The following is a 16,282-nucleotide window of genomic DNA, read 5'->3' as shown; positions in this document are numbered from 1 at the left end:
ATGGAAATGAATTACTTAGAAGTAGGGGCAAGCCTAGCCTCTAAGGAGGAGAGGCAAATAAAGTTGGTAAAGTCACACTTGTATTTACTGTTTAATGATGAATAGAGCCTCGTATCCATAGTAAAAAAATTCAACTAAGTGGGACCTAAAAGAACCTACCAACATTTATGTATTAATAAAAAAATTTACTAAACTTTAGCCGACTACTTCAAAAACTGTGGAAAAAACAAGTGAAATACTGACACCAAGACTCATTTACCACTATAAAAGGTCCACTTCCCATTGCACCATCCAAAGACAAGAATTCAGTGATGGTTTTCACATACTTGCTAGTATTGTTCCTTGGAGTTGTGGTTGTCACCACTCCCTCCTTAGGTACCTACGAGCCACCCAACTATGGCAAACAACCAAAGAAGCCAGAACCTAAGTCACCCAAGCCTCCTGTGCATGAACTTCCAAAGAATCCTCCAACATATGACCCTAAGCCACCAGTCCATAAACTTCCAAAAAAAAGAAACTAGAACACAAGCCACCATCAGATGAACTTCCAAATAAGCCTCCAATGTATAAACCTACGCCATCAATCCATGAACCTCTAAAGAAGCCTCCAATGTATAAACATAAACCACCACTCCATGAATTTCCAAAGAAGCCACCGATTCATGAACCTAAACCACCAAAGCTACCAGTTCACGAACCTCCAAAGAAAGAGAAACCAGAACACAAGCCACCGATATATGAACCTCCAAAGAAGCCACCAATCCATGAACCTCTAAAGAAGCCTCCAGCATATAAACCTAAACCACCAGTCCATGAACCTCCAAAGAAAGAGAAGTCAAAACCCAAATCACCCGTACATGAACCTCCAAAGAAGCCACCGATGCATGAATTTAAACCACCAAAGCCACCAATCCACGAACCTCCAAAGAAAGAGAAACCAAAACCCAAGCCACCAGTTTATGAACCTCCAAAAAAACCACCTTATGGTCACTATCCAGGACACCCTCCATTGGAGAAGCTCCCCTCACCTAGCCATCCGAAGAACTGAGCCACTTCTATGGCTATGTAGATAGATCAGTACTTACAAATAAGAGCGGCGGCCATCTCGTTTCATTTTCTTGTATGCCATTGTTATCATGTAATGTTTTCTTTATATGTTAATCCTCTTGTTGTTGAATGAGCATATTCTGGTTCAATTTATATGTGAAATGCTAAATAGAATTCTCATTGATATGTGCTTTTTTGGCCATTAACATTGGGTTGAACTCAATGTCAAAACCTTTTGGAAATAAACTTTTATTTAAAAAGAGAAAATGGAGTCGTCACTGATTCTTTTCATTAGGTGTAATCGGGTCACCTCAAAATTTAATCATCTTAATTAAAGATCAGATTTTACTAAAGCGAAAATTTTTAGCCTACGAAATCCAAGAATACGGGTTCGGGAGTCGGTTACTATGAGGAAGGATTTGCACCCTCATAATGCCCAAAAATGTTACCTTGTTAGTTACTTGATGTTTTGATGTCTAAAATTGAAAATTCAAAGAAAATTCAAAATACAATCCCTCTTTTCATGATTTTTTTATTAAAATATCGCATACCTAAATTAATCTTCACGAAAATGCCTTATTTCAAGTTAATCGAGAAGAAAAGATCATGCCTTGTAAGTTAGGACGTGATGCTTTAAATCCTAGATCATTACTTAAATTTTGATATTTTTTTTATTTTCAAAAGGGATATTCAATTACTTCAGTTTTAGAAAGAGGCCATACTCCATAAGTTAGGAGCACAACTCCCCTAATTCCAAAAAACAACGAACATTGCCTTGGTTTTCAAACATTTCTTATTCATTAGGTAAAATGAATGCAACTCTTTTTTTTTAACGGTATGCTTTTTAATTTATCTAGGCCTAATAAAAAAATTGATGAATATGTTTTAACACAATACATGGTATGGATGTTGGCAAAATAAAATAATATAGTAGCGGGTAAAAAAGAAATGATGATATTAAAATGATAGAAAAATAAATAAATGAACAAATAAATAAAAGATAAAATAAAAATGTTATGCTAGTGAGTAATAATAATGCAACCATAATGATAAAAATGTCAATTTATAATAATAATAGAGATAATCAAAATATTAGTATGAATAAAATAATAATAATGATAATTATGATAATACATAAAAAAATACATAAAAAGGGGAATTTAAATAACATAAATTTTTAATGTTTAAAAAAGGTAAGGAAATAATAAAATAAAATAAAATATAAAAAAGTCCATAAATGGTAAAATAAGATAAAAAAAAGGATTGAATTGAAATTAAAATGATATTAAAATCGAAAATTATAAAGAAAAACTAAACAAACAAATAAATTAAGGCCTACAATAAAAACACGAAAGTAAACAAGGACCAAATGGGTAATTATTACAAGCCATGGGACACGTGTTGTTCCTATGTCCACGATGGTCAAGGGACTAAATTGCTCAAAAAACAAAACAAAAGGGCAAAAATAAAAGCAAAAATACTAAGCTATAGGACAAAATTGAAAAATAGTAAAAAAGCGGAAGGGCTAAAGCAACAATTAAACCCTCTCTTTAAAAAACGCTCGGACCCTAAAGGAATTCGGGTCAGGTCATTGGGTTAGTCTTTAAAATGACATCGTTTTAGGGCGTTTAGGGCCTGGATGAAACGACGTCGTTTTAACAAGTCTATATAAATAAAAAATATTAAAAAAATCATTTCAATCTTTTTTTTTTTAAATCCTTCCTTTTTTTTCTCTCGAGTCAATCCCTTGTCCGGCCAAGGGCCGTCGTGTGTCTGCCACAGCCACCAGTCGTCAGCGACGTCGACTGCCGTCTCCGATGGCTGAACCCCTACCAAAAAAAAAACTTTTTAGACCCTCTCTTCGAATAGAACATAGGTCTGGGGTTTACATCCCCAGAAACCTAACCGACACTCGGCCGGAGGAAAAGAAACAGAAAGATTTCACCCTTTTCCGACGAGGCCCTCGACGGAACCCTAAAGGGTTCCTAGGCTTCTCGAGTCAAAGGAAAGGGATCCACGACGGGGGCGACGATGGCGGTTTTCAAGTAAGGCTTCTTTCCCTTTGTTTTTTTTTTTTTTGCTTTGAGAGTAAGAGATAAAAATGCTACCTTTTTTAAAACATGTTCCTTCTGTATCTTATTCGATTTTTTTTATATTTTGATTGCTTGTGGCCGAATACAATCTATTGTTATGGCTTTTATAGTCATATATTACATACTGTTTATTCTTTTTTTTTATATATATATTCTTGCTATTTCTGTTGTTTTTGCTTCTGTCCTCTTTCGTTCTCTTTGCAGGTACCCCTGACAGTCAATGACGACGATGGGAGTTGTGCCTTACCATTTTGGTGCAAATTTTTTTGTTCAGAGTTTGAGTTTTAATTATTTTCTTTTAAGATTATGAGATTTCTAGTGACATAATAATATTACATACTGTATTTATTAATCTAATAAATGATATTTTGTTTACTAATACTATTTTTATCTTTATAATTTATTTTCTGATAATCATATTTAAAAAATGTATAAGATTTTCTCACAATATATTTATTGTTATTTTTCACATCCTTAATAAAAAATATAACAAAATTTAAAAAATATTACACTATTAAATATAATTAATGCGTGAGTAAAAAAACTAATTAGGTTCTACGTTTAAGTTCAAACTGATTGAAAATTAAAATTATTTAAAATCGAATCTTCAAATCCAGATCATTCAAAATCTTCAAAGAATGTACAATATAAAGCAGACGTAGCAATCATTCAAATTCAACCTTGAGCTATCGAAGATGATGCTCTCCATATGAAAGAAAACAAAGAATGATATTCAAAACTTTGAATAAACACGAAAATTAATGGTATCATCATAAATATTTATCCATGTGACTTATAAACGATGTCTTAAGTTGAGAAAATATGTATGATATTTAGCCATTTCTGTTGTCAAACAATGCAAATCAAGGAATCAAAAGTCTGACAAACTGACATCAATGCTTACATATGATCCTACACTGCCATGTATCTAGAAACTATTATGGAGCTTTAGTAAGAGAGTTTATTAACATTATCAATTTTTTTTTCAAGTTAGTTTTTTTATTTGATATTTATGATTAGTTTTATTTAAATTCAAAATTAAGTTGGATTGAATTTTTAAACGAAAAGTATTAACTTTTTTTAGTGCTACTTTTTTCACCCACAAAATTTATGTTAAAAACTTTTATATATTTTGGTGACTCCATTGAGGAAGAGTGATTACATTCAGCGAAACATTGGTCATGTTTCTCTTTGAATGTTCACTAGAAATTATGGAAGGTTTTGAAAATTCTGATAATCCAATCCCTTGATATATTCAAGACTTGATGAAGATGATGAAGTCAAATGAGGAAATGATGCAAATGTTGGAGAAGAATAACAAAAAGATGATGGAAACCGTCTCCCAACTTACACCCCCTTCCAACAACATATCTTCCCACATCCAACTGATAAGAAACACTTCTACTAGCATACTCCTATCCAAAATTGTAATGGAGAAAATACATTCAATGCTTCTTGTAACGCCTCAAAATTTCTAATTTCGTTATTATGAAAATATGATATAAATATCTGTCAACTTTAGTGGTTATGTGTTCTGAGAGTGTTTGGGAGTTCCCAAGTTCAACCCTTCGATTGGGAAAATTTTGGTATTTTGAATGAATTAGGTCTTACTCTTGTTCAGTAGGCTTTTATTTGATTTCAGGGAAGGGTATTTTTTTTTTGCTTAGATTTCAGGATAGAGTTGTGTAATAGGGGGATTCTGAGTAGTGGATGTGTAGTGGGAATTAGGGGAGAAGATTAAGGGATTTTGGGGGTTATTGGGATTTTATTTTATTTTTTTCCCATAACCGAATTTTGACTCTCTTTTCCAAAAAAATTTTTCCGTCTATTCTTCTCCCTCTCCTCTTGCCGAAATTCTTTGAGTTTTTCCATCTTTCTCTTCTTTTTCTTCTTCTTAATTTTTCCCTAATCCATTTATTTTCCTTTATTTTCGCACGCGGTTAGTGCTCGCTTAGTTTCAGTAAGTGTTTCTCTTCGTTTCTGTCATGAATCTCTTAACGACTGAAGTGGTAATATTTTTTCTCTGTTATTTGGATGTTCTCGTCTTAACAATAGTCAAGCAAAGGGTTATCGTTGGTGGTAAGTTGGGTTTCTATTCATTCTTGGTTGTAAATTCGCTTGTAAATCCATTAAATTGATGTTGAGTATCTTGATGATAGGCTTTGGTGTGCTCGGGGACTATTTTAGCATTAAACAAAACCAGGTGTGTAACTGAAATGCACAAAAAAAAGGATTCGGCGAAAAGTTAAAATTGCTTCCTGTTTGGACAGCAGTAGTAGGCTAACTTTGAAACATCACCATAAATTGTGGAAATCGAATTAGAGGATGAATAAAATATGAAATTAAATATTATTGAGTCTAGTTTCTCATAGAAGAAATGGTGTAAGTAATGGAATTGTAAATCATGAGATATAATAAGTTTTATGAGACAAGCTCAGAATGATTTCGGGTTCCCCTATCTGACTTTGGAAAATCATCAAAAATTGGAGAAAAATAATTAGGGGTTAAAATTTACATGTTTAAATTATTAATGAGTCTATTTTCAATAGAAATAAATGGAAACATCATCCAAATTTTTACTAAGAGATAATTAATTTTTAGCAAAGAAGGGACGAAGCTGTCAGACAGCAGAATAGGGGTAAGTTTGAGGATTTTACTGTACTTATTGGCTAAACCAAAAATTTTTAAAATTTTATGGTAGAAAGGTATTTGAGTCTAGTTTCAAAAACATCAACCAGATCTTAATTCGGAATTTGGTAGCACAAGATATAAATAATTTAGTAATAGTGAATCAAGTAGACAGCTTTGAAGGAACATATAAGTAAATAGTGAAAATATATATGAATAATTAACTAGCACGGGTTACATTAAAAATGGATCATGTGGCCAAGGCCAATTTGGGCTGAGTGGGCCACATGGCCTTGTGAGCCCATTTTTCTGAAAAGTTCTATAAGGTTGCACGAGTCGCCCAAGTCGACTGTAGACCTACTATAGGGTCGATAAGCTTTACTTAGACCCCTATATGTGTGATTTGTCTGTCTGCTTTCTATACCGAGCATGACTTATGATATATGAATGTATGTACTATTAATTTCATAATAGCATGACATATTTTGTATGTTGCATTGCATCGGGGTGGGTTGATGATATTTGGAGGAAGTGTCTGAAAGGCTATTAAGCTTGTTATCTGACAACTCAGCTGCAACCTTCTGATTATGTGCCGCATTTCGGTACAGCATGGTGTGTAGGGATCAATAGGTTGATTTAATCCCCCACATGGTGTGTAATGAAATTTTTGAGACATTGGGAGTTGTTGAACTAGATGATAACCTAAAATTGAAAGAATTCTCTAAGTCTTTAATAGACAAGTCATATACTTTGTATGTCAACATTACTCCTGGTTTTATAAATTCATGGGGCCAGATGTGTAGGATGTTTGGGGAGAAATTCTTCTCTACTCAAGAGAAGGTTACATTAATTAATTTGGGGAGAGAGAACCAGAGGTCAAGAGAGGATGTTATAGAATATATTCAATGCTTTAGAGAAAGGGTGTTGGATATACAGGATGCATATGATGAGGAGTAGTTGGTAAAATTTTGTATACAAGGAATGTTTGATGAGTGCAAAGTGCATTTGGATAAATTTCCTTATCGACCTTTGCTACTCTTGTAGAAGTTGCAAGGAGAACTAATAATATTGTATGAGGCAGAAGGGCAATAATAGGTCCTCGCAGAGGAATAACCCAACTGTGAATACAATCCAATATGGAGGCAGGGAAAGGCATTGTGACCTACTTTACATCCTAGAAAGGATGAGTAAAGAAAAAGGCAAGACAATGAAGTTGGGTTTTTACCTTAATTTTGTAATTTCGATTGGTAAAGTGAAGGCACTTCTTACAAAATGGATCATATATAGAAATATAAATTTTCGATATATGCCATATCCACCTACTACAGAAGGAAAAGCCAACCCAAGTTATTTCGATTTACAAATAAGGGTAGCCCATTCACTTATAGACTATAGAAACCTCCGAAAAACTTTTCATCAAAGGATACAAAATAGAGAGATAGTGACTGGGAATGATAGGGTTTAAAACAATCCACTTTTGACTTATCAAAATACAAGGGGGAGAGTGAGCACTAGTAGTCACATTGTATGTGATGAATTCACTCTTTTGAATATTAATATTGAGGATATAGATGCTACCACAATGGTCGCCTCCTCGAATGTAGATTACCTTATGAAGACACCAAAATTTATGCACTTCTTTGACCAATTGAGATTTTTGGAAGAATCTAGGAAGGAAATGTCATTGTCATTGGTTAAGATAGCATGTGAATAGTATGGGGAGTGCAACTTGATTGGGAAACCTATGGGGAAGTTGTCCTACAGGTATGAAAATGCAATTGGATTCACTAAGAACTTTTATTGATGATGGATATTCTTTGAACCTTATGCCTTTATCTGCTTTGAAGGAAGTAAAGATAAATATGGAGAGTTTGAGGCATTTAATGACCATTACATCTTTTGAAAATAAGGAGATCAAGACCTTGGGATAGGTTACTGTAAATTTTAAGATTGAACCTGTCTAAAATCAATCTTACTTTCATTTTATTAACGCAGATGTAACATGCCATATTCTTATTGGGTTAACGTTTTTGTACACCCATAACATCATTCCATCTTCTTGCCACCAGTGAATAAAAGGATATTGGAAGGGAAAGAAAATTATCATCCCTACTACTAAGGCACATTTTGAGTGTAGTTTTTTAAAAATCCAACTAAAAATGGGAAGATTATATGGAAAAGAGAAGTGGTGAAGGAAAGAAGAAGAAACAACGAGGAAGAAAAAGAAAGTAGGGAAATCCAAGTACAGGTGTTAGTTCATACACTCTGGTGAGGGAATGACTATGTATTATTTACGATAGGATGTAGAGTCCAGAGAAATTCCTTAAATTCCTTCTCTTGGCTCCATACTCAGGGAACCACTTGATGGACAACCATCTTGATTCTAAGTAGAGTTAGAGAGTTAGTGTACGCATCAAATCAATTACAAGGTTAGCAAAAGCCCCATGGTGATGAGTTAGAGGAGATAAATATTTTGGGGGATAGAGAACCAACAAGACCTTTGTTTATAAGTAAGAATCTTACTGAAAAATGAAGGATTTCATTAATTCAGCTTCTGAAATGATTTTCATTGCAACACATCCACTGAAAACTTTGTTTTTGTTCCAAGGCTAAAATCTGAAGGAATGTGTACATTGTTGACACCATTTTTTTTTTGAAAAAAACGGGGTCGCTTGGGTTTTGAAAAATGAAAACGAAAGTGGGAGTCGCCACTAATCTTTTTTGATGAGGTGTGATTGGGTCACCTAGTAAAAAAATGGTTGTTTTTAATAAAATAATTTAATTTTATTAAAACAACGAGTTTGGTCCACGAAATTTAGAAAAATGGATTCGGGAGTCAGTTACGTACGAGGAAGGATTATCACCCTCGTAACGCCCAAAATTGGTACCTAGTTGATTAGTTAATGTCTTAATGTCGAAAATTGAAAACTTTGAAGAATTTTAAAAATACGATCCTTGTGTTAAAATGTTGAAAATTCTCAGGAAAAGGATCATATTTCACGTTAATCAAGAAAGAGAATTATATCCAGTAAGTTAGGACACGATGTCTCGAATTCCCGATACGCGAATTGTAACACCCCGAACCCGAGACCGACACCGGAGTCGGACACGAGATGTTAACAAACTTTGAAAAATTTTTCCAGACACTGCCCAGTCTGAGTACTAGTCGCTTCAAAAATCATATCTTGAGTTTCACAACTCAAAAATCAGTTTTGTGATTTTTCCCTGAAACTAGACTCATGTCCCCACCTATGGATTTTTTTCTAGAATTTTTGGTCAGGCCAATTAGTACAGTTTATTAGTCAAAGTCTCCCATGTTGCAGGGGTCGACTACACTGACCTTTGTCCATTACGACTGGGATATCTCCCTGCACGGGGCTTCAATACTGTTTCCGTTTGTTTCTATGAAAACTAGACTCAGAGAGGAATCTGCACATATTTGGTATGACCCCTAATTATAACTGGTTAATTTATAATGAATTTCCAAAGTCGGAGCAGGGGATCCAGAAACCGTTCTGGCCCTGTCCCACTAAAATCTGATTATCTCTTAATATACTGCCCATATGATCTTTTCGTTACTTCCTCATGAAAGCAGACTCATCGAGCTTCGATTACATAATTTATTCATCAATTAATTCCACTCCCACTATTTTTAGTGATTTTTCAATCTCATGACACTGCTGCTGCCAGCATCTGTTACGAAAGTAACTAGGTCCATTTCATGCCTACCCTTGATCCAATTCAATCGAACATTCGTGCCATTTTCGCATGGCTTAAAGTTTACATGCCATAATTCAAACACAACGTACTAGCTTATACATGCCAAAATGATCTTCTAGACACACTAAGAAGAAAGTACCAAAACTTGCTATCCGGTGTGATGACTTCAATGACGGCCCGACCCCGCAAAAATAGATGAGACCAAGCAACCTATAGTGGGTGACAAGGAAACATCGAGTGAGTTTATAACTCAGTAAGTCATAAGCAATGCACTACCATCTATCAACAACATTATCACAAGAGGAAACAAAATGGAACGAGACAATTTACTCTATCCATACCGAACCATACCATAGTTCCTCCAACTTATCAATTCAATTTCATATCAATTCATGCATTCACATTCTATATACTCATCAATAGGACATTGAAGCAATTTCATAAATCGATTTATTTTCGTTACAATCAAACGACTATACGACCTTTCACCCATCCTACGATAAAACTTATGTACGTGACTTCAAGTATATTTGTCACATAGGTTCGAACTTACCGAGCTCAACACCAAGTATAAGCATAGCACCTATTAGCCACGTGCTCAAGACACTTACCCGACCCGCTGTCCGCGATCGACTCAATAGTGTCGCACACATAGTGTCCATAATGATTCACGAATGTATATTGAGCCCGCACACTCAGTGCTATACAATCAAATCGCACACTTAGTGCTACATAGTTAGACTCGCACACTTAGTGCCGCATGGTCAATTCGCACACTTAGTGCATCATATTCATTTCGCACACTGAGTGCAACATAGTCAAATCGCACCCTTAGTGCTGTACAATTTAATCCCGCGCACTTAGCGCCCATCTCATGGTCATAAATGGTTATCCCGCACGTTTAGTGCCGAGATCAACAACTCAGTACATCTTACCTCTTTTCATTCATTCAACAATTTCATCATCACATACGTACATGCATATATATATATATGTATATTTATTCATTCCAATCAGCATCAATACATACACATTATGACCATTTGAAATACTACCCACTACATGCCTAATGACTTACTTTATGTTGGGTAAAATAATTCCGAGTGGGCTACTCGATGACCTTCGATTTCCCTTTGTTGGACGCCTCTCCTTTAGGTTCTTGAGCTTAAATAATACAAATAAGAGTATTCAATATTTAACTCAATAACATGAATTTATTTATCACATTCGGCAATCACACATCATTAAATTTTCAAACCAAGATGTCATTATATGACCACATATACACATATCCATATACTCAAGCTCAATAATTATAATGTAATATCATGTACCCACTTTAAGTATATTGCCGAATATACTTAATCATACATACACCTAACCAAAACAATTTCCTAAAATCTTCATATCATTTATACACTAGGCCGATTGCCCTCACCAAGTTCACCTATGTTCTTCAACAATTCCTTCATTGATCAAGCACATATTCGGCTAAGAAATGGCAATTTTAGCAACCTTCGATTTAGTACTTAACTTTTACCACATATCAAATAACTCATTTCCTTACTCATGTGACCACGTATATTCGGTCATGCATACACACATAAAATCAATTTGGAGACTCTATCAATCCCACATACATTCGGCACCTTCATCCACCATTCTACCAAGCATGTAACATTCAAACACAACCAAACTCACATTCGGCCCTAGCTCATAACAAGGTAGCCGATTCTTTTTATAGTTCAAACATTCCTCTATCATCATTCACCTAACTTTAACATGAAACCACAAAACTCACCATTTCTCATCCAACTAACATGAACAACAACCATTCCTTGAACACTTTCTCATGACCGATTGCTCATGTTATCAACAAGATTCAAGGTTTGAACATGGGCTATTTAAAACATGCATGCATCTCAAAGACAACATCAAACATACCTTAGTCTAGCAAACCACCATAGCCGATTTTCTCAAGCTCTTCCCCCTTCCTTTTTGCATTTTCGGCCAAGGATGATAAAAGATGAACAAATTTTTTTCTTTCTTCTTTAGAACATTCGGCCAAGGGGAAATGAAGAAAGATGGACACTTTTTTTTTTGTTTTTCCTTCTTACTTTCACGGCAAAAGGGGAGGAAAGAAACAATTACCACCCATCCTTTCCTTTTTCCATTTCTTTATTTCCCCATACTTCTTATTATATTTCATCCTACATACCTCACTAGGCCAACATGTTCCCAACATGTTTCCACCCATAGCATGGCCGGCCACTACATATTAGGGAGGGGGAATTTGACATGCAAGTCCCCTTTTTCTTCCACATGCACTAATAGGTCCTCATGCATTGACCTATCACATTTTAAAATTTTCTCATATAAGTCCTATTGACTAAATTCACATGCAATCGACCAAATCGAAGCTTGAAATTTTCACACATTCATAATTACATATTCTACACAATAAGTCTCACATTCAAACATTTCGGTGACTCGGTTTAGCGGTCCCGAAACCACTTCCCGACTAGGGTCAACTTTGGGCTGTCACACGAATAAAAATGCTTATTTAAAATATTTGGCTATCTCGGATTAAAAAGGGAGATCACGACCAGTGAGTTAGGACGCGTTTTTTTCAAATCTCGAGATCATTTAAAACTTGAGTTTGAAAAGATTCGTGTATTTAGATATTGTGAAAATCGAAACCCAGTAAGTTAGGGTATGACCTTCTCGAATCTTAACACGAGATGCTATTAACAAATTTTGACATATCGAGCAAAATAAAATACGGAGTCGTAATAAAAGAATGTGAAAGAAAATTACATTTGTTGTCATACATGGCAAAATCACAATGAATACGAAAGTATAAAAATGATACGAGCGATTGCAACTAATATGAAATAAATAAAAGGACAAATCGACAACATGCAAAATAACAACGTATACAAACGAATAAAATTAAAACATTAATTCCAGATAATAATGAAAATGAAAATAAATAAATAATGAATACAATTAAAAATGTAAAAAGATATATATATAAATAAAATGTGTAAACAGATGTAGATACATATATAAAATATACAAGTATATGTATACGTGTAAGTTATGAAAATACGCATGTGGGTATACATGTATATACGTATTGTAGAAACATAGGCATACAAATATATAAACTTAAAATGGGTATATAAATACAGACATGCATCAATTATAGAATAGATAATAATATAACCATGCATATATATTATTAAATATTAAACATGCATATACATATGAAAATAAAAGTGCACATAAATGCATATGTTATGAAATGTATGTACGCATGAATATTATAAAGTATATAAAAAACGTGTATGCATATATATACCAAAATATACATAGGTATATATACATATATATTATGAAAATAAAACTAGAATAATAATAAAACTAGCTAATATACTAACAAAGCAGTAACGAATAGATATAAGGAAGATGAAACTAATAAAAATTAATAGTAATAATAAAAAATAATAATAATAATAACACTAAAATAATTAGTTAAACAATAAAATTGCTAAAAAAAGGGACTAAACCGGAATAAAAACAAAATTAATGGGTGAATTCAAAATAAAAAGGACGAAAAGGACTAAAATGCAACACGCGCCGAAAGAGGGGGACCGAAATGGTAAATAGACCAAAGCCCCCAAAACGCATTGCTGCAGTGGACCGAAGTGAAACAAAAGTAAAATTTTCGGGCTAAATTAAAATAAAAGATAATAACGAAAAAGGGGTCAGATTGCAACGTGCTGCAAAATCAGAAGGACTGCGCGCGCAATTATTCCCTCCGAGAAAAAAGCGCGCGGATCTGGCCATACAAGGTCGGGTCATCGGGTCAGTACGTATACGACACCGTTTTGGAGCCATTGAGGCAAGGCCCAAATGGTACCGTTTTATGCCCAGCATGAATGCCCTATTAACCTATTCAGCAGCCCCTTTTCATTTTAAAACAAAAGTAAAAAACAAAGGAAACCCTAGGCCCTCTTATGGCTGCGCCGCTTTGCTCATCGATCCATCAAACGGATCTCCGAACCCCTGCTCAAGCTCCGACGGCGACAGAGAGAACAGGGGATTCGACGACGGCTCTAATCAGGTATGGGTTCTCATCACCCCCTCTTTCTCTTTTATTTTTATATATGTACTTATATATACGAATAATAACGAAACAGAAAAGAAAGAAAAACAATTAGAACAGAATGGAAAAGGAAAAAAAGAAAACCTTTTTCTTTTTGTATTGATTTGTTTCTTTGATACAGTATGCGGGTTTTTTTTGTTTACAGATTCTTAAATTGGCCTTTATAGCCGAAAATAAAAAAGAAAATAAAATCAAAATCAGAATCAAAAGAAATCTATCCTTTTTCATTTGCTGTCGATTTCTGCTCTTTTTGTTTGTTTATTGTTCTTGCAGGTACGACGTACGCGCAGCGCATGGCGGTGTGTGAAGGCTGTACGGAGGTGCGGACGTGGCGTGCAAAGGCGTGGCTCGTGGGGCACGTGAGGCTGAGGGAAAGCGGCGGCTGAAGCTAAAAGCTGTTTGAAGGCTAGAGTTTCAACTTGAATCGGGCCGTGTAAATCGCCCTATTTTGCTCAAAATTTGAGTCGCCCTTTTTGGGGCTTCAACTCAAAACCTCCTTTGGTCACAAAGCGCCCTTTGCAGGTTTTCGCCTTAGCCTCTCCTTTTCTTTTTCTCCTTTTTTTATTTTGATTTTGATTTTGATTTTGATTGATTTTTCTTCTTTTTTCTTTTGACTTTGATTTTTCTTTTTCTTCTTTTTTTGTTTTTTGATTTTGAATTTTTATTTTTTTGATTGAATCTGACTTCATAGGATTAGGCAAGTCCTTGTTATCCCATTCGATTAGAATAAATGTTTTCATAGATAGAGTCCTCCACCTAAGATCCTCCACTTTCATATTGTATGCACAAAACCCTCTTTGGTATCAGGTTTCTTTCATAAAGCCTTTTGGGGCGAAACTATGACTGAAAAATTTTGATCTTCTTTTTCAATCAGGATAAAATCCAACAAAACTTGAAGAGATGAAAATTTGACTTCCAATGGGCAAAGCTATGCTGATTCAACGAGAAAGGCATTGCCCCGACAAAGAATTGCATCATTCATACTGCAAATTTCTGACATTACGCTGTTGTGCAGATTTCATTATCAGCGGTTAACCCGGGCAAATCCTGGTAGGACTATACAAAGACATCTTTGAACTCTAGAATAACTTAATGAGGTCTCACTTTATCTTTGTGGTCATGTCAATTCCAATCTTCACCCATCTCACAATTTCTAATGGTTCCTCGTGAGGTAGGATCTATGTATCCTCTTGCTCAACCATCCTCAACAAGTCCGGAGATAAGCTACAATCTTTTTCATTTTCAAAGTCATGAGATCCCTTTCAAAAGGGATTCTAAGTCTGTAGCAGTGTCACTCATGTCATTGATATCTGAGGACCCATAGTAAGTACCAAAGAATATGCAAAAAAATGTAAATTCATGAATAATTATTTGTACCATATGATTATGAATGAATGAATAATAATTTGGAAGAAAATTCAAAAGAATGAAAATATTGGCTCAACAATAATTGCAAAGATGTATTTCATTAAAATAACAACGTTCAGACATGAGCCTATTTTACAAAGGAATTTCTATCATTTCTAGGCTAAAAAAAACATAAATGTTCTGAACATTACTCTAGATAAGCTCTAAAAACTAGAAGGATTTCTTCCACAGTCTAATTGCTTAGAACACTCCCAGGGTTATAAGGGCGGACATCTAACAATGTCCCTTTTCATTTGTGTCTTCAAATATGTCATTGATGTGAACACTTCCCAAATCTGTGAGTATGTTTTCCTCCTCTTTAATTTCCTCACAAAGCTTCATCTCCTTGTCGTCCATCATGCCCAAGGTCTTGAATTTCACGCTCTCTTGGGTCTCGTACCCTTTTTCATGATGGAACTTACAATGGTTCCTTGTCTTTCCATGGTTTCCTCCTGAATCAGAAATAACTAATCCCCTTCCTGCTCTCACGTCTACCCCATTATCATCATGATCGGGTAATGGATTTTTTGCGCTAGACGAGTCATCAAATCTGACAACACCCATGTTAATGAGTTTTTCAACCGGTTTCTTAAAGGTAATGAAATTCTCTATTGAATGCCCCGTAATTCCTGCATGGCAGTCGCATTGTGCGTTCATGTTATACCATTTGGGATACGGAGGTTGTATGGGTTTTAAGTAGAAAGGGGACACCACACGTGCGTTAAATAGGCTTTGATATAACTCTTTATATGACATCGGAATTGGTGTGAACTAGAGCTTCTCAGTACCTGGTTTCACTCCAGATTCTTGTCTCAATGAGCCTTGTTGATTAGCAACCACTTTCCTTAGTTGGTTCACTGTAATTGACTTGTTGTATGTACTTGTATGGTTCACTTCATTCTCCTTTTCCTTTGGGACTAACCTTCTATTATCCTCCTTATTCCCCTTCCTCCTTGGGGCCTTTGTAGTATTTGGATACTCCACCCTCGATCGTTTTGTTTCTGCTGGGTTATTAAGAGCAACAGGTAAATTGTTCCTCAAATTGGATCCTAGGCCTGTCAAACAATTCACTTGTGTCGATGTACCAGTCTGATAATGTTGGGATTTGATAGTAAAGAGTGCCCCATGTGAACGCCCATCTGGCTAGATCTATGCCCTTATCGGAGTATGATCTAGGGAATAGGCAAGATCCTCAGTATTAACCCATAAGTGGTCT

At 35.0% G+C, this 16,282-nt stretch overlaps 1 protein-coding gene across 1 annotated transcript; it reads left to right on the top strand.

Annotated features, from left to right (window-relative positions):
• The first annotated feature begins 523 nt into the window (after positions 1–523).
• On the top strand, positions 524–1,180 carry LOC107914906 (repetitive proline-rich cell wall protein 2-like). Its single transcript, XM_041102482.1, has one exon. The coding sequence runs from the start codon at positions 563–565 to the stop codon at positions 1,046–1,048; it is 486 nt and encodes a 161-aa protein (XP_040958416.1). The 5' UTR covers positions 524–562; the 3' UTR covers positions 1,049–1,180.
• The last annotated feature ends 15,102 nt before the right edge of the window (positions 1,181–16,282 follow it).

Source organism: Gossypium hirsutum, chromosome D10 (genome assembly GCF_007990345.1).
Source record: "Gossypium hirsutum isolate 1008001.06 chromosome D10, Gossypium_hirsutum_v2.1, whole genome shotgun sequence".
Taxonomy (NCBI): Eukaryota; Viridiplantae; Streptophyta; class Magnoliopsida; order Malvales; family Malvaceae; genus Gossypium; species Gossypium hirsutum.
The sequence above is the reverse complement of the archived record's forward strand: the minus strand, read 5'-3'. Positions and strand labels throughout refer to the sequence as shown.

Excerpts from the sequence above, each read along its gene's own strand:
- LOC107914906 (XM_041102482.1), top strand. The coding sequence starts at position 563 with ATGTATAAACCTACGCCATCAATCCATGAACCTCTAAAGAAGCCTCCA.